Source organism: Microtus pennsylvanicus, chromosome 1 (genome assembly GCF_037038515.1).
Source record: "Microtus pennsylvanicus isolate mMicPen1 chromosome 1, mMicPen1.hap1, whole genome shotgun sequence".
In the NCBI taxonomy this organism is placed as follows: Eukaryota; Metazoa; Chordata; class Mammalia; order Rodentia; family Cricetidae; genus Microtus; species Microtus pennsylvanicus.
The window spans coordinates 155,023,893-155,043,952 of NC_134579.1; the positions used below are offsets into that span (position 1 = coordinate 155,023,893).

The 20,060-nt window shown below is 40.0% G+C and overlaps 1 protein-coding gene across 14 annotated transcripts in view; it reads right to left on the minus strand.

Annotated features, from left to right (window-relative positions):
• Positions 1–20,060, minus strand: part of LOC142832622 (uncharacterized) — a 36,412-nt gene that overhangs the window by 10,351 nt on the left and 6,001 nt on the right. For 4 of the 14 annotated variants that reach the window (XM_075943315.1, XM_075943332.1, XM_075943271.1 and 1 more), the window contains one exon: positions 12,681–12,828. Coding sequence is in view for 6 of the 14 variants with exons in the window: in XM_075943252.1 (XP_075799367.1) it covers positions 10,175–10,220 (46 nt within the window). In the remaining 8 variants the exon portion in view is untranslated. Of the gene's footprint in view, positions 1–5,315; positions 5,425–10,174; positions 10,255–10,726; positions 10,774–12,680; positions 12,829–14,526; positions 14,641–15,722; positions 15,834–20,060 lie in introns of those variants that run through there. The other 10 variants (XM_075943226.1, XM_075943263.1, XM_075943217.1 and 7 more) reach the window with 7 other exon arrangements.

Below are 20,060 nucleotides of genomic sequence, written 5' to 3' on the forward strand. Positions count from 1 at the left end.
AGAGGGAGTGAAAGATGAAGGCTCAGAGAAGCAGAACAGCTAGCCACTAAGTTCTTACCTCTACCAATATTCAGACCAAAGGGGTGATCCTGTCCTCAGACTGCTTCCACAGATTGTATTCCCATACTGCTTCAGACTGACTATCTCCTCAGACTGTTTCAGACGTACTGCCTCCTCAGACTGTACTGAATTCCTGTTTCCTACCACTTTACAATCCTCTCTCTGTCCAGCCATATCACACCTGTCTCCACCTCCCTAGTGCTGGGATTAAAGGTCTGTTATCCCAACTGTTGGGATCACCTTTGTGTGAGTTCTGTTTCTATTTCAGATTGGATCAATTTCTTGTTGTCCAAGGTAGTCTTGAAATAACAGAGGTCCATCTGTCGCCTGAGTCCTGAGATGAAAGGTGTCTGCCACCACTTCCTGGCCTCTAGTGGCTTAGTTTTCCTCTCTGATCTTAAGACAAGCTTTATTTGTTAAAACACAAACAAAATATCACTAAACAATACCCTTCACAATAGCCACAAATAATATGAAATATATTCCATTAACTCTAACCAAGCAAATGAAAGACTCCTATGAAAAACCTTCAAATCTTTAAAGAAAGAAATGAAGGTGTCAAAAGATTGAAACATTTCCCATGCTCAAGAATATGAGGGATTAAAAAATAAAAATGGCTATCTTAACAAATCAATCTACTGATTCAGACAATCCCCTTAAAAATTCCAACACAATTCTTTACAGGCCTTAAAGGACAACAATCAATTTCATATGAAAAAACAACAATAAAACCCCAGGATTAAAAAAATAAAAACCTGTACAATAAAAGAACATTCAGAGATATAACCATCCTTGATTTCAAGCTGTACTAAATAGCTATAGTAATAAAAACCACATGATACTGGCATAAAAACACTTTTTTTCAATGGAATCAAATCAAAGTCCCTGATAAATACTTATTAATGGATACCTGACTTGATAAAGGAGCCAGAAATACACAATGGGGAGAGAAAAGCAGCATCTTCAATAAATGGTGCTGGTCTAACTGGAGGCTGGCATGTAGAAGAATGCAAATAGATCCTGTATCTGTCACCCTGCACAAAACTCAAGTCCAATTGGATCAACGGCTTAAACATAAAACCATAAGCTCAACAAAAGAAGAGAAAGTAAAGAATAGCTTTGAATGCACTGGCACAGTAGACAACTTCCAGAAAAGAAACCCAGTAGTGCAGGTATGAAAACAACCAATCATTAAGGACTTCATGAAATTAAAAAGCTTCTGTAAGGTAACAACACTGACAATAGAAGAAAATGACAACCTACGTATGGAAAAAGACTGTCACCAACTCTACTTTCAACAAAGGGCTAATATACAAAATATATAAGAAACTTAAGAAACAAGATTTCACTAACCAAAACAATTCAATTAAAAATGGGCTACGGATCTAAACACAATTCTCAAAAGAGGAATCTCAAATGACTAGAAATACTTCAAGAAATGTTCAACATTCTTAGCCATCAGGGAAACGCAAGTCAAAACTACTATGAGATTTCATCTTAAGCTTCACAAGTGACAGCTCATGCTGATGAGGCTGTGGATTAAGGGGAACACTCCTCCATTGGTTTAGGGAATGCAAACTTATACAGTCACTATGGAAATCAATACTGTGGTTCTTCATAAAACTGGGGTTCAACCTACCTCAAGATTCAGTTATACCACTCTTGGATAAATACCCAAAGGATGCACCATCCTACCACAAGGGACTTGTTCATCAATGATCCTAGTATCTTTATTTATAATAGACAGAAATAGGAAATTAGTTGTCCGTCAGCTGAAGAACAGACAAAGGGAATGTGGTATATTTACACAATGGGAAATTACTCAGCTGTTATAAACAATGACATGAAATTTTTAGGCAAATAGATGAAACCAGAAAATATCATCTTGACTGAGGTACCCCATACCCAGAAAAAACAAACATGATATATACTCATTTATGAATAGACACTGGGTGTTAAGTAAAGGATTATCATTCTACAATCCACAGTCCCAGAGGAGAAATAAATTTTGCAGGTGGACTGAGGGTAGAGGGAATGGAAACAAGAAGGATCAGGTGGGAGTGTGGGGAAAGTACTAAGAGAGATGATTGGAATGGGGTGAGAGAGGATTGGGGGCAATGAAAACTTAGTGCAGTGGAAGCTCACTGAAATTTAAGAGACCTGGCAAAGAATCCCAGTAATGGGGGAACCTTTAACCTATAATCTGTTCTGTGTGCAAGATGTGCTGGGGCAATGGTGGAGTAGTTGTGGGAGTGTTCAACCAATTACTGATCCAATTTGAGGCCCATCTATGAGAGGAAGCCCACATATGACATTGCCTTTGGGCCTGGAAACAGAGACTGGATAGGCCAGAGACCGCAAATGAAACCAAATACAACTGGCAAAAACAAACAAATACATCAATGATCTGATTCCAAATGAAATTCTGCTTTACTCATTGATTGGTTTGTAGCCTAATTATCATCAGACAGATGGCAAACAGCAACTGATGGGAGATGATACAGAGACCCATAGCCAAACATTAGGTGGAGCAAGGGGACCTCCACAAAAGACGCACAGGAAGAATTGTAGGAGCTAGAGGGGTCAAAGACACCATGAGAACACAGCCCACAGAATCAACAACAGTTCATAATTGGTCAGAGACTAAAGCAAAAATCACTGACACTGTATGGGTCTGTGCTAGAATCTATGCATACATGTTAAAACAGACCAGCTTGGTATTCTTGGTGAACTCTAACAGTGGTGTTGGGACACTCTTTTACTTTCTATTAGGAAACCTTTCCTCTTACTGGTTTGCATCATCCAGTCTAGATATGAGGATTTGTGCCTAGTCTTATTTTAACTTGGTAAGCTGTGTTTGGTTAATATGCCTGGGTAGCCTGTAATTTTATTTTTCAAAGGAAATGAAGGAGAAGAATATCTGTGAGAAAGAGGAGGTGGTATGGGACTGGGAAAAGAGGAGTGAAGGCGTAAGTCACAAACAATGCCACACCAATGTGGGATTATGATTAATAGGGTGATATTTATTTAAAGGGGAAAAAACTTACAGATCACTGTCCCAGGCAACGGCCCTCTACGCAACGCAACCAGGAGTCTAGTCGCCGGCGGAGCAGGAAGTGAAGAGAGAGAGGAGAGGGAAGTGGCTGCTTTTTTAAAGGGAGAGAGACCACGCCCCAAGGGGCTGGTATCTCAGCGGCGATAGGCTGGAGGAGTGGGAGGACCTCCCGCAACACCTCCCCCTTCTGTTTAAATAAGAGAGTTCTAAACCTACTATGAAATTATATACAATAAGTACAAATATGCTATTCTAACTAGCTTAGGTCTTGTATAATAAATAACTTGGCCAAGTCATGAGAGAAAGTAACTACATTTATATAGTCTTCAACCCCATCAAAGATCTGAGAAGGGAAATAATGTTACCTGGGTAATTAGGAAGTTCAGTAAAACAACTTCCAAAACATGCATCAAATCACAGAGACAACTAGCTACCTAGGCAATCACCCAAAGTCACATTAGCAGCGTTGAAGCAACCAACTTTGGCTAAGGCCTAACATAACTGACACACCATTTTCAAAGGCAAGCAACTTTTCAAAACTATCTTACCCTGTCTTGGCAGGATAAGACAGCCCTGTTTTATCCATTGATGCACGCTCTGTATCTTTGTCAGTGGTTGAGGTATGGGCATTTCTTTGCCCCAAGGCCAGTTCTGCCAAAAGGAAAGGCTCCAGGTGGAGTGTCTTTGGTGCTCAACATTCTCTCGGGAATAGAGTGGTGTTGCCAGGAGCAATTGTGTCTCACTACCACAAAACTCTGAGTTAGATTAAAGGCCATTTTCTACAGCTCTTTGAAGAAGTTGAAGATTATCTATCTATACTGAGTATAATCTCTATATATCTAAAGAACCTGATTAGTCTAATTATAAATGACAAACTTAGATGACTATTAGTCTATATAATTCTCAATATCTATCTAACTTAAAGACTAAGACAATAAACGACTGTGAAACAAATGAGGACAATGACCTCCAAATATAAACAATGTACAAATATACATTGCAGTGGGTAAATATATACCAATACACCAACATTATATAAGTATCTTAATCAGAGGTAGAAATGTACACTGCAATATGGTAAATATATACAATACAATATATGTCAATACATAAAAAATGTTTTAAACAGAGGTAGAAACATGAATGCATACAATAGTCAATACAATTTAACTTTGTATCAATATACGAGAATCTATATCAATATATTTGTCTAACAACAGTAACTCACAATTACAAATCTATTATCCCATCATCCCTCTTTTTTTTTTTTTTCAAAATGATCCCTGAGCTTATAAAATTCCTCCCCCAACCCTCAATCGTATACTAATTATAATCAACCCCAAAATGATGTCCCTAAACCCAAGGGCAAACTTTACTGGGAGAGGGGACGTCGTCCTCTAAAATTACTTCCAGCTGTCATAGGGGCGACTTTCTTTCTGGGGGATCCTGTGAAAGTAAAATGATGGTTAAATTTCAAGATCAATGTCTTTTAAAATTGCCAATAGTCTCTGAGTATTTTGTGCAGGTCTGGCCAAAATGTTGTATAAGATGTGCACCATTTCAGCTAACCAAGTTGGAACTGTCTTGTGCAGCTGGTACCCAAAGCAGGTCTTGTTGTAGCGCTATCAGTATCATGACGTCATATCAACCAGGTGGAGTTGTTGTTATGGGGCCCCATCTTCTTCCTGGAAACTTCAAATGTCACTTCAGGAAAAACTCATTGTTCATTATGAGAAACTTAAGCATTAATCATATAGACATATATATATATATATATATATATATATATATATATATATATATTCAATGAAAGACATGATAGATATATTCAATGAAAAGTATGATAGATATGAAGAAAAGCAAAGATGTTTTCTAAACTCATATTTCTTTCTGTCCCATATCATGGCTCTTGACATGAGACAGAAACTCCAGAAACTCTGGGTTTTTCTCTTACTAACAGGCTTGGAATTGGAGAAGGACTGAGCCAGAGTCCAACTTCAAAACCAGCTTTATAAATTTAGAAATATGGTTTAATATTACTTACACAACCCTTTCGGTTTTCTTGATATTTCCTATTGGGCAGGTATTTTTCTATCTGTCAGTATCCAAATATCCAGGGTCCCTTGAATTTTTCAAAGATGAGTGTTTTCCTGTGGAGATAAGAACAGAACCCTGCCCCCATTCTATATGTTTTTCTTACCATCTGTATGAATATCATCATTGTAGATAAGTTGTCATTTCTCCTTTCCAAGAGGTTTCTCCTCTTCAAATCGAAACTTTATTAATTTTGATGGTATCCACAATTTTTCTTCTCCTGTGGAAACAAGAGCAAAACCCCTTCCCCAACGTAGCACATCTCCTGGCTTCCATTGAGAGGTCAGCACATCTTTGAAATAAATCGGTTGATTTAGTTCAGCAGACTTTTCCATTATCCAATGTCTCTCTGCTGCTGTCGTTCCTTTCTCATTAGCGTTAAGAAAATTCAAGGTTAATAAAGCATTATGTAATCTATTTCTGGGGGTATTTTCAGTCCCTTTCTGTTTGTTCAGCATATCCTTTATAGTACGATTTGATCTTTCTATAACTGCCTGACCTGTAGGATTGTTTGGTATACCTGTAATGTGTTTTATATTATAATAATCAAAAAAGCATTTCATTTTCTTAGATACATATGCTGGACCATTATCTGTCTTTATTTGTGCAGGTATACCCATGATGGCCATAACTTCCAATAAATGTGTGATTACTGAATCAGCCTTTTCTGAGCTCAGGGCAGTAGCCCATTGAAAACCTGAATACGTGTCTATGGTGTGGTGTACATATTTTAATTTACCAAATTCCATAAAGTGGAACACATCCATCTGCCAGATTTCATTTCTCTTAGTACCCTTTGGGTTACTCCCTGCAGGCAACGGTGTTTGATTATAGAAAGAACAAGTAGGACATCTCTTTATAATGTCCTTAGCTTGTTGCCAAGTAATGGAAAATTCTTTCTTTAGGCCTTTACTATTGACATGATGCTTCTTATGAAATTCTGAGGCCTGCAACACACTTCCAATCAATAATTGATCAATCTCAGCATTGCCTTGGGCTAGAGGACCAGGCAGACCTGTATGGGACCGGATGTGTGTTATGTACATCGGACAAAGCCTGTTCCTGATTATGTCTTGTACCTGGATAAACAATGAAGTCAACTCTGTGTCATCTGGTATAAATTCAGCTGTCTCAATATGCAAGATAACTCTTTCTGCATATTGTGAATCTGTAACTATATTAAGAGGTTCTTTAAAATCCCTTAGCACCATAAGGATGGCATATAATTCTGCCTTCTGGACAGAATTATAAGGGCTTTGTTCCACCTTACTCAATTCATCTGACTTGTAACCTGCTTTCCCTGATTTATTTGCATCAGTATAGAAAGTACGGGCTCCAGTTATTGGAGCATCACGTACAATTCTAGGAAGAATCCAAGAAGTTCTTTTTATGAGGTTAAGTCTACCACTTTTGGGATAGTTGCTATTAATTTCTCCCAAAAAATTAGCACAAGCTCTTTGCCACGGTTCATTGTCTTCCCATAACTTTTTTATTTCTTCAGTAGTAAAAGGCACTATAATTTCTGCTGGGTCTATACCTGCTAGTTGACGAAGTCTCAGCTTACCTTTTATAATTAATTCAGAGACTTTTTCCACATAAGTTTTTAATTTTTTACTTGGTTTATTAGGTATAAATATCCACTCTAAAATAATATCTTCCCTCTGCATTAGAATCCCTGTAGGAGAAATTCTGGAAGGCAATATGACTAGGATGCAGCTAAGATTTGGGTTCACCCTATCCACATGTGCCTCCTGTAATTTTTCCTCAATCATTGTCAGTTCCTTTTCTGCTTCAGCTGTCAGTTCTCTTGGACTATTCAAATCTTTATCACCATCTAAGGTTTTGTTTAAATGAACTACTAGATCAGGTGTTATCCCAACAGCTGGTCGTAGACTGGAAATGTCTCCTAACAATCTTTGGAAGTCATTAAGAGTCTTTAAGCGGTCTCTCCTAATTTGTGCCTTTTGCGTTTTAATTTTCTCTAACCCTATTCTGTAACCTAGGTAATTAATAGAATTTCCTCTTTGAATCTTTTCAGGGGCAATTTGTAATCCCCACCTAGGCAAGACTTTCTTTACTTCTTCAAACATCCTTTCTAAAGTATCTTTATTTGAATCAGATAACAAGATGTCATCCATGTAATGATAAATGATGGACTTGGGGAATTGTTTACGAATTATTTCCAATGGCTTACTTACAAAATATTGGCACAGTGTAGGACTATTGAGCATACCCTGTGGGAGGACAGTCCACTGATATCTCTTATTAGGCTGAGAATTATTATAAGTAGGCACTGTGAAGGCAAATTTCTCTCTATCCTTTTCTTGTAACGGTATAGTGAAAAAACAATCTTTCAAATCAATAACTATAAGAGGCCATCCTTTTGGTAACAGAGAAGGCAAAGGAATTCCAGACTGTAGTGGGCCCATAGGTTGAATTACTTTGTTGACAGCTCTTAGATCTGTCACCATTCTCCATTTACCAGATTTCTTTTTTACAACAAACACAGGAGAATTCCAAGGGCTGGTTGATTCTTCAATATGGTGAGCATCTAGTTGCTCTTGCACCAGCTGTTCCAATGCCTGTAGTTTATCTTCAGCTAGAGGCCACTGTTTGATCCATATTGGCTTCTCAGTTAGCCATTTTAAAGGTAGGGCTGTTGGTACCTCTAAAGGTTTGGTATTTGCTGTATGTTCTTGTACAGCCTGAATGGCTGGTGACCTTTTTCCATAATACCTCATCATATCCTTCCCCGAATTATGAATTCCTGGAAATACAGGAATGTTAATCTGGGTATTCCATTGCTGTAGCAGGTCACGGCCCCATAAATTTATGGCAATATTGGCTATATATGGCCTTAGTCTTCCTATTTGCCCTTCGGGCCCTATGCATTCAACCCATCTTGTGCTTTGTTTTACACGAGATAGGGTTCCAATTCCTAGGAACTGAACATCTACCTCTTGAAGAGGCCAATTCGGATGCCAAGATTCTGGGGTAATGATACTTACATCCGCACCTGTGTCTAATAAGCCTTCAATAAAAGTGCCATTTATACAGACTCTTAGCTTTGGTCTTTGATCATTAATAGAAGTCTGCCAAAATATACGTTTACTCTGTCCTACTGGGTTTTTTGAGTCATCCTCCACACGTAATTCATCATTTAGACCAGTATTACTTTTTACAGCAGAAATTGGAGCTTTTAATTTTCTTGGTGAGGCACGTTCTCCACTGTCACTGGGAATGACTGGGCCACTGTTGGCTTGGGGGCCTGCGAGAGGCCCCCCATGGAGTTTCCCGATGATATCGGATTGCCCCGTCTATCTGTTGTTGACCTACATTCGTTGGACCAATGCCTGCCTTTACCACATCTCCTACATATACCTGAAGGCCGAGGTCTCCTATTTTTGTCATTCCCAGAAGAGATATTATTCCTAGAAATTCTTTGCCTGCAATCCCTTTGTAAATGTCCTAATTTACCACAATTAAAACACCTGGCAGTTTGATGTCTCCTCATTGCTTTGGAAATCACTTCTCCTACCCAAGATTCATCATTATAGCTAAATGTCTCAACATTCATCGTATGCTGAATCCATTCATCCATAGGTGCTGATCTAGACTTTAAAGGCCCAATTATCTTTTTGCATTCTATGTTTGCATTCTCAAAAGCTAGAGATTCAAGAAGTATTCGTCTAGATTCTGGGTCTGTTACCCCTATGTCCAGAGCCTTAATCAATCTTTGCAAAAAGTCAATAAAGGGTTCTCTCTGTCCCTGCCTAATTCTGGTATATGATTCAACCCTTTTTGCTGGATCTTGTATCCTATTCAAAGCATTTAAAGCTGCTTGGTGACATAGACACAGTACTTCATCGTCATAAAGAGCTTGGACCTGTGGATCAGCATATTCTCCTGCACCAAGAATTTGATCTTGGGAAACCTCAATACCTTTTGCTCTTCCTTGCTGTTCCATATGTTTGGATTCTTCTCTGAAATAAATTCCAAACATCAAGGAAGGTCCCTTATCTAAAACTGCAGACACTAACTGATGGAAATCATGGGGGATAGCTCTAGCATTAGAAGCCCAAGTCTTTATCATTTCCTTTACATATGCATTGTGCAAGCCAAAATTAACAACAGCTTGCTTAATTTCTTTTAGATCATTCATTGCTATTGGTGTCCATCTAGCTTCTCTGACTCCCTTTGAGCCTTTAGAAGTTGACGCTTTGTCAGAATCAAGTATAGGGTATGTCGCTAGAACCCTGGGTAAGCCAGTTCTAATAGCTGGTGGAGGCATTGTATCCTGTCCTTGTGCCTCCTTACTCTGTTCACCAGCTGCAATAATTTCTCCAATCTTTTCAAATCTTTTTATCATTGTCTCTCTTAAATCCTGAATCTCTTGACCTGTATATATTTCCAGTGATTTCACTGAGGTATCAATTTTTTGGTCCCCATTCTGCACCTGTGATTCCAAAGCTTTAATTTTTTCCTTCAAAGATAACATGTCCTCCTTAGACTTTTCTTGTATATCATGTAGATTCCCATCTTGGAGGTACATTCTGTCTGTTACCTTATCAAAACTTTGTGATAAACTCTGAAGGTCAAATTCAATAGCCTGAACCCTTTCAGGTAACTTTCTAATACCCTTGGATATGGAATCAATTTTGTCTGTCATAGTATCCACTTGTTCAGATAACCTCTGATTTTCAATAATTTTAATCCTGTCAATTAGTTGTTCATTATTAGTTCGTAAAGATTCTATCATTCTTAGGAGTGCCATATTCTTCCTTAATGATAGAATATGAAAAAGAAAACTGAAGCCTAGTAACAAGCAAATTAAGGTATTCCCATAATCATATAGACCTTGTATGATGTAATTCATTGTATTAGTAAATACAAAATTACTAATCCATTGTATTAGTGAAAACAAAGCAGTAAAATTTGCGTTAGAAACGAAAATTGCCATATTACCTATTGTCCAGCAGGTGGCGCTGTTGCAGAATCGCGATGAAAACATGGTCCTGTTTCAGTGCCTTAGTAGATGTTAAAAACTGGAAAACGCAAGTTTCTCAACAAAGTAAATGTAATTAAATCAATTCCAGAGATGGAACCAGAAACCCAGAATCCAGGGGTAGAGAAGAGCAATCTGGAAGCTGCTTATGCCTCCACGTGACAGAGTCACCCTGAGGGGTTGCAGCTTTCAGCAACCGCGTGCTCTGGTTCGTGCCACTTAAGAGCTGTGCTTGCAAGGGAGATTTAAAAACGACTCAGAAAAGAGCAAACCACGCGGGCAGAGACTACGCGGGCCTGTGGAGTTTAAATCCACAGGCAGCGGCTGAGGAAGCAAGGGCTCCCGCCAAGCCGAACTTCCGGCCGCCAAGCCGAACTCGCGGCTGCGAGCCGTGAGAGGTTCTAAAACCCCACGTTGGGCGCCAAAATGAAGGCGTAAGTCACAAACAATGCCACACCAATGTGGGATTATGATTAATAGGGTGATATTTATTTAAAGGGGAAAAAACTTACAGATCACTGTCCCAGGCAACGGCCCTCTACGCAACGCAACCAGGAGTCTAGTCGCCGGCGGAGCAGGAAGTGAAGAGAGAGAGGAGAGGGAAGTGGCTGCTTTTTTAAAGGGAGAGAGACCACGCCCCAAGGGGCTAGTATCTCAGCGGCGATAGGCTGGAGGAGTGGGAGGACCTCCCGCAACAGAGGAGGAAGGGGAAACTGTGGTTGGGATGTAATATATGAGAAAAAAATAAAACAAACTCAATATTTTAAAAATAAGTACGCCTAATATGCACCAAAATCCCCTCTCTGTCAAGTCAAGGTCTATATTCAAATTTCTCTTCAATGACAAACCCTGCAGACAACATGAAAGAAAGAGCTCAGAGACACAATGTCAGGGGTAATCCAACTTAATGCAGCCATCATACAGGTTGCACACGGCTTCTTCAACAATCATACAAGCAAAAACTCACATATGATTTAACTATATTACACATGTGGTTCTGTAAGAAATGACTCATATAGTACATTCCTGCAAAATTGAACTACTCTCTTGACAAATATGTGATAGAAAAAGCAGGTGGAAATCAGAATACATATATTACATTTGAACAATGACACACACAGCTTTCATGTTCTTATTAAAATAAATTGAATAGTGACTTTCACTTAGTTAAGAATTTTAAACAATTCATTTAAACGGGAATGGGGAATTTTTTGAAAAACAGAAAAAATATGCCAAGTTGATATGAAATTTTGAGAAAGCACAGCGTTCAAAAATTTTCAGAAGAGCAAAATGAGATTTCAAAATCTATTAATATCAATGCAAATAAAAACAATTGAGTATTGGCTTGAAGAAAGAGCAAGTAACATCAATAGGATTACAATTAAGAGAGATTTAAAACTCTGCAGAAATACTAAGCAATTCTTATTGAAGTCATGAAGGCATCATTTTAGGAAATGGGAAAAGTAACAATTAAAGTACAAAAAATCTAAAGAACCTACCAAAAATATCAAATGTAGATCTAGATACAAACCTAGAGGCACCAATTTTCCTAATTTTATAAGATGCTAAAATTTAAGTGATGGAAATCATTTATATTGATATGAACACTCAAAAAAAAAGATATACACAGGATGGGGATGCCATTTCCTCACCTTGGAAATCTCCACATGGAAAGTTCCGCCCCCATGAAACACTATATAAACCCTGACTTCTGGTCAGCTCTCTACTGCTTCCCAAGCAGAAGAAGACACCCTCTTTTATTTTCCCTCCAAATAAAACTCTTGGTTGAGGTTTGCTATGTGGTGTGACTCTGGTATTCCTTGCTACCCAACTACAAGAATACCTTTCTCTTCAGAGCTTCAACACTCGCATTGGGGAAACCTTCCCCATGAGAGCAGAGCTGTAACACTTGCAATTCAGGAAACCTTTCCCCTCAGAGCTTTCACCATGCCACTTGGGATGCCTTTCACCTAAGAGCAGTAACACATTGGTGCACTTCCCCTGGGGTCTCAACTGCACTGGAACAGTATCCCTCACCTCAGGCTCACCTGCAACAGACTCATCCTCATCTTCTGGCACACAGATTGCATGGTAACCCATCCACCAGAGGCAATTCAGTGTGTTTCCACTTTGACTGGTGTAAATGCCTCCCTGAGTTCAAGAAAGTGACCACTGTTCATAGAGCACCCCTCTGCACTCTTGGGAATGAAGGTACCCTGAGTTTGAAGGCTATGGCTGACCCTCTTCCCCTAACCCTGGCTCCCCACCCTTGAAGCTACAATCCTGCAGTTTCTTTAGGCCCAACTGAGTTACTATATGCACCACTTCCTGGCTTCTTCTCCCATCTCCTGTTTGGAGCTGCCCACATTCCCTAGCTTCTCTAGGCTGCTGTGGCTTTTGTGACTCCATTTTCTAATTCTTTTTGTGAATAAGACCCCTCTCCTAAAGTTTAGTTTTTGTCCTCACCTTATGCACTCTTTGCTTTCTGGAAAGTCTTGGTTGGTACCAGGTGCCAGTTCTCTCCTTCAGCTTAGCCAGACTAGGCCCATGGCCCCTGCTGAATGCAGTAAGGACACATTGAATGGCTCAGGTCTTCCTTGAGTCCTGGGGATACCTGAGAAAACAAGCAGCAGTGACATTTCTCATCCCATGCTCTTCTCTCAGCCATGGAAACATTATCTCCCATACCCTCTCATTCATTCATCTTTTAAAAAATCTCCAGACTTCCTACCTGATAGCTGACCAAAAGGGTCCCAAATTTACTTGCTTTTGCTAGCAACTTTAGTCTCGATACCCCTTAAACAATCAACCAGAGGGCTGACTAACAGCATCTCGTACCTAACAGTATCCAGGATCATTACAAATCCTGTCAGTGATCAGGAAAATGGAAAGATTCCCCATACTCAATTTCTCCTTTCTCTGTACCAAGCCCTACTGGTCTTGTCAGGTTTGTCCCCTCCCCCTCAAGCCCACAGGACTTTTCAGTTATTGTTAATGGAACTCTAAGTGTGAAGCAATTTGGAAGCCAGAAGCCAAACCTAGCAGGAGAGGGAAAAAGCAAAGGATCGGGTCAACTGCTATGTGCACATACCCAAAGTTGGTAGTCTCTCAGCTCTCTCCTGCAGCATCAACTGCTATGTGCACATACCCAAAGTTGGTAGTCTCTCAGCTCTCTCCTGCAGCATCTTCACTCTTTAGCCAGGGCTCAAGTATTTCCTATCTCTAAGCCTTCATTTCCTCAGCTTACTAAATTCAGTTTTATAGATATTTGGTGGGTTTTAGGTGTGAGTGGCATTAGACTATTTTTTTTTTTTTTTGGTGATGTCCCATTTCAATTAAAAGATGGCTTTGAAGTTCGGTTAGGCTCCCCTCCTCTAAAACCAAGCATGTTTATTTAAAGGTTTCCTCCAAAATGTCCAGCCCTTATCAGGATAGTCACATGACTACGTGACAGAGAAAGGAGAGCGAAACAAAATTAAGCAGCATACCATTTCCCATGGGGACTATTGATACTTATACTCAAAATTCTGGTTTGAGTTTAACTCTCTAAAACATTTGCTAAGGTATAAATCTTATCTCAAATTTTGTAAGCATATAGAGTATAATTTAAAACCTGTAAAAGCTGTAACAAAAGGGTTAGCTCATAATACCTGAGTTGACAGGAAAAAATGCATCCATTTTACATATATAACCTTAAAAGAAGCATGTTGCTTGCTGTCATTTTACCTGTTGTCCCATAATGGGATAGAGAGAGCCACGTGGCTAGCAGCCATCGTTAGGGTTGGAAAGAGTAAATTTTGTCATGTGATTTTACTCCCATGACTAAAAGTGACCAGGCAGCTATGAGGTGGTAGTGTAGTGCAGGTCTTTAATCCCAGCATTCAGGAGGCAGAGGTATGCAGATCTCTGTGGGTTTTAGGCTAGTATGGTCTACAGAGTGAGTATCAGGATGGCTAATGTTGTTTCGCAAACAAAACCTGTTTCAAAATAAAACTTTAAAAAAAAAAAAAGTAACCACGTGGTGTAAGCCAACTAGGAAAAAAACAACTCCTCCTAGCCATGAAGCCCAGGCCAGATGATTCCTCCATTTCTGATTACTCCTTAAAGCCTCCGTCTTATTGGCCTTCACCCACAGTCCCTTCTTTACCACTTTGAACTCTTTGGTCTCCCTTTCTGCCTCTTAAGTGATAGGCTGCCCAAATCAACCCATTCAGGTATCCACTTTCAGCCCACTGGCATCTATTAGTCCTCTAGCTCCACCAAGGGTCACCTTTACATGTCCCAACTGGCCTAAACTGGCCACAGTTCTCACCTTTGTAGGAGGTTGCCTGGCTGATGGCCTTTTCAGAGTACACATCCCCTTCTCGTTATGGAAACTCTCTCAAATAGAAGAGACTTTGGGGACCTACACTGCTACTTCTTCCACCTTGATTAAAGAATGGCAGTATATTACCCAATCTTACAACCTCACATCTATATGATTCTCACCAACAACCTTTTCCCCAAGGAGCCCAGGTAAGTCTGGGACCAGGATAGGGCACCTGCAGGCAAAATCCACCAAACTAATTCCACTGCCCCAGACAAAGCTAAGACAGTCCTTGACCAGGATCCTGAATGGAATTACAATAACTCAAGGTGCATCCTTGCTATGGATCAGTTTATAACTTGACTACTGGCCAGTCTTCACAAAGCTGCCCTCTTCTTTCTTTCCTTCCTTTCTTCCTTCTTTTTTCTTTCTTTTTAAAAATATTTATCTATATAGTATTCTGCCTGCATATCTGCCTGCAGGTCAGAAGAGGGCACCAGACCTCATTATAGATGGTTTTAAGTCACCATGTGGTTGCTGGGAATTGAACACAGGACCTCTGAAAGAGTAGTCAGTGCTCTTAACCGCTGGACTATCTCTCCAGCCCTGCAAAGCTGCTCTTCAAGAAGTAAATTATGAAAAAAAATCCAAGAGTTCAACCAGGACAAACACAGAAGCCAGTTTCAATTCCTAGAACCCCTTAAAAAGGTTCTCTTACAATATACCAATCTGGATTGCGAGACTCTAGAGAACAATCCTTATGACCTACTTCTCCCAGAATTTCCTTTATTTTAAGGTCAAACATAAACATCTAGAGAAAGGAACTCTGGCTCTACAGGTAGAAGTCATAGCCATGGGCTTTGAGGTATACCATGGGAAAAATAAAAAAGGCCCAAAATCAAAAATACCTGGGGCTGGGTAAGGACTTTCAGCCACCCATAGCAGTTGCCCAGGCACAGAAAGCCCAGGAAGTTCAAGGTCCCTTCCAGATGTGGTCAGGAGAGTCACTGGATCTGGGTCTGTTCAAACCCTCATACACCATTCTAACCATTCCCATAATGCCATTAACAGGTTCGATTACTGTCCTCAAGTCCTTCATCATGTGAGGACAAGTCCAGATCACCCTTCAGCTAATCTCTCTTATGTCTGGCCATAGTTGACTGAGTTGGCCCCTGAATCCCTTCACCCAACAACACTCTCACCAACAGGGAGCCTTGGGTAGCCATTATGACATCTGGGCAATCCATCTCTTCCTTCAGAGCCACAGTTTTGGTACTGATGGAATTTTGGGAACCCATATCTCCTCTCTATTCCTGGAATAGAGGAACAGTCTTACCAGTCTTATTCTATATTTTTAGGATTATTCCCCTTACCCACAATTTCCTTGTATTAACAAGCTGCTCCATCACCTTTGCTGAGAAGGAATTTCCTAGTCAAAGTAGGAATTTCTATTTGTTTTCTCCCTCTATCTGCTTGACCACAGCCTCACCCTTCTCCTCCTCCAAACCACACAACCTGATTCCCTTACTGGCTGGCTTCCCAGGTGGATTCCTGAGAATGGGACACCAAAAATCCCTCGACAGCCAAACATCATTCACCCACCTCTCCTCCAATTCCAAATCCTTTCACACCCATCAAGGGGAAAAGGCAAAATATAGCCTACTTGCCTGATTCTGGTTGTTTGGAAAGTTTTGTCTGTCTGTTTCTGCAGGCAGATGGGTCTAGGTTTTCTGAAGTATCTCTAAGTTTATAAACATAGGAGCAGAGATGGAAATTGTTCAGTAAAAGTTGAATGTATGACAGTGGCCACTGCATGTTTTATTTATCACTGGTCTTCTTTAAGTATGTGAGCAGTCATTGTTCTGTGTTTATTGGTTTTATTTTGCATTCTTTGCCACTGTTAACATCAAGATACCCCCACTAATGCTGCTTGCTATGCCTGCTCTGATGTCAGAGTGCAAAATTTATCTCTGGACTTTCTAGTCATTGGATTCCATTTACCAAAGACAGAATTAAAAACAATGTTTCTTTAATATAGTATTCAAGCTACACCTCTATGCACTCCTATATAAAAAGAATTCCCTTGCCATAGCTTAACTTCTTTTAAACAAATGAAAGAAGCTAAACTTTGGTTTACCTATTGCTGTCTTCTCTCCTCACTCACTGTGCCACCTTCTAACAAACAAATGTCTGCAAACAATACTTCCTTCCAGAGTTCTGTCTTCACGTAGCACAGGTAGAAGTTGCCACACTGAACTTTTAGCCATGCCGTGTCTCAACATCTCAAACTGACTGTCTTGAGGTGTGTATGAACAAACCATCTGTTTCTGCTTACTTCGGTCACCCATCATATTCATTTCCAAATTCTAGAGTTGGCCTCGTCATGTGCCTATTCCCGCCACCTGACCCATCCTTCATCGTCGCTCATCACCTAAGTAAGTGGCTTCTTGCTTGCTTCAGGAGCCTGCTATGCCCTCTGGAGCCTGATCATATGGACAGCTCTCTAGTTATTAAGACATTTGCTCCTCTCCCTCTATTGAAGCCAACAACCTTATTTCCTTAGTTTGTCCCCCAAGGAGAAGCCTGTTAAACTGCACAACTTCCTTAAGCCTCTGTGATCTTGTCCCTCTTGTCTCTCAGCTCCATCCTGGAAGTCTCACAGCTTACCTATGCCCTTCTGGGTTTTTCTCTTGCCAAAGCAGGCAGAAACTCCTTTGGGTGAAGTTTTTGCAACCCTACCTATCTTCCTTCGGGGACTCAGATTTCATTATCATTAAAGTTTTGCTCTGTTACTTCAAACAACTTGGTCTCAGTTACAGTTCAATAGTCAAAATTGACATGCTGGATTTTCAATGGTGACAACTTCTGCCAATGCACAAATGATATGAAAATCTTTTTTGTCTCAATTTCCTCTCTCCTCCTCTATTTCTTCTTGTCTACACCTGCTATTACTTACAGATGTTTAATACATAAGGGGGCCCTACCTCTACTTAACGGTGTCAGGAATATGCACCGTATCAGGTTGTCAAAGGCAAATTGACTCAGTCCCCTACCACTCCCTTATCCGATTTTCCTTCACTGAGGCTTAACCTCTATGTTGCTTTTCTTTATTACAAAAGGGAAGACTACTGTAAAAAGTGACCAGAAATTTAAAGATGTTACCCATATCAGTCCTGCAAATTCCATGGGACAAACCTGAGCCACTGTAATTGCATATCAGCTACCAAGTAATTCTCTGCTTGCCTGCTTCAGAAAGGGCTGGCTGTGTGTCCCTTCAGGGTCAAATTCATGACCACCATTCATAGACTCACAACTGGACTAGCAGATGGTCATCTCACCTCTCATTAATTGTTCTGAACCTATTATCAGTACCATGCTTTATCTCTCCCATATCTTTCTCGAGTACTGCAGACTATATAAACCCTCAGGGACACAACTTATGGGCACACTAGAACTCTCAGACTGTAATAATACTTTGACTTTTGAGCACTGCGAGCCACCCTTATATCTGAACATTCATTACACCTCTATCCTCTGAGCACTCAGGTTTACCACTGCCTACCTGCTGGGTTTTCTGAGACTTGTACCCTCATGTTCCTTTTTCCAAAATTAGGAGTGCTACCTGGTGAAGAATCCTTGCTGATTCTCATCACGTGGTTTATAGATGCATGGTATAACAAATGAGCGCTTCAGGTCCTGCCCTTTCTCTCAGTCCTGGGAATAACCACTGGCTTGCAACTGCAGTGGCAGGACTGATTACTTTCCTAGATATTTACCGTCAGTTTTCATCTAAGTTCATCCAAGAACTCCACTGGGTGGCTCAGATCATCCTTACCCTCCAATGCTAAAATTAGATTCACTGGCCGCCATACTGCTACACCATTGACTAGGACTGCATTTACCAACATCAGAGATAAGATCATCTTTGTCGGGCTGGAGAGATGGCTCAGAGGTTAAGAACACTGCCTGATGTTCCAGAGGTCCTGAGTTCAATTCCCAGCAACCACATGGTGGCTCACAACCATCTGGTGCCCTCTTCTGGCCTGCAAGTATACATGCAAGCAGAACATTGTATATGTAATAAATAAACATTTTAAAAAAAAAAAGATCTTTGTCTCTTCTTAAGGGATGAATGTTGCTTCTGTGTCAACCAGTCAATTATAGTAAAACATCTGAGAAGTGTATATGGGTCTTCAAAAAATGTAAGATACAGCTTGATGACAGTGAATATCTGTGAATTCAGTGAATCACTGACAGCCCAATGGAATTTGATATTACCCTTTTAACCCTCCTTTTCCTCCTTTTCTTAATCCTACTGATCCCATCCTACCTTATAAACTTCTTGTCTGGATTTCTTCAACAACAGACAGAAAAGATTTCTAAACAGACTTTTTTTTTTTTTTTTTTTTTTTGGATTTTTCGAGACAGGGTTTCTCTGTGGCTTTGGAGCCTGTCCTGGAACTAGCTCTGTAGACCAGGCTGGCCTCGAACTCACAGAGATCCGCCTGCCTCTGCCTCCCGAGTGCTGGGATTAAAGGCGTGCGCCACCACTGCCCGACGCAACAATTGCTCTTAACTGCTGAGCCAAATCTCCAGCACTTGGTTTACTGTTCCTTAATTAGGTATTGTGGTATTAAATCAATGAAGAGTAAGACAGAATTGATGGAGTACTAGAGACACTTTCATAGCGTCAGGATGAAAAACACTGACACAGAAGTAGGGTGGGGTGACAAAGATACACTGAGAAGTTTTGGCAGCAATGGGCATTGGATGTAAAAAATATTTGTCCATAATAATGTAACTGAGGGTTTACAAGCACAAGAATAGGTCAGTCTGAAATAGTATATTGAAAGATAATAAAAAGGTTGTGTAGAAATTAGTGAAATAAAGACAACAATGAAATAAAGACCATACAGTGAGTCAAGAAAACAGAACTTGTTTCTGTAAACTGACAAAAGTACAGATGAAGCATTTTCACCTACTCCAAACTAAAAGAATGAATCCTGAAATAACAGAACTAGAGTTGAAAAAAGGGCATTGAAGTGTATCCCAATGACATCAGAGTTACCTTATGGAGTACTGTAGAAAGTCATACAAAAAGAAATTGAAATTGAAGAAAAGGATAAGCTCTTACAAACAAGTAAAAAACTCAACCTGCTAAGGTAAATAACTAGAAAAGGAATTAAGCAGTACTGAGATTGAAGCAAGAAGTTTCCTCTTATCAGTGTCTGAGTACTGGACAGACTCGGCACAGAATTCTCCTTTCCTTTAGACAAACCTTATAATAATACCGAAAGGAAAATATTGCACAAAACATAAAGGGATGTTACAAAGTCATCATACAAAGCTAGCTTTACGTGGACACCAAAAGCAGATGAGTCCAAACAAATATATTCAAAGAAAAACCACAGACCAGATTCCAGGAGCAACACAGACACAGAGAATGTCTCTAAATTACATGGAAATGGACTGCGAGATGATTTAATACAAGAATTCAAGACTGTTTCAACACCTATATATTAATCAATGTAAGGCAACAA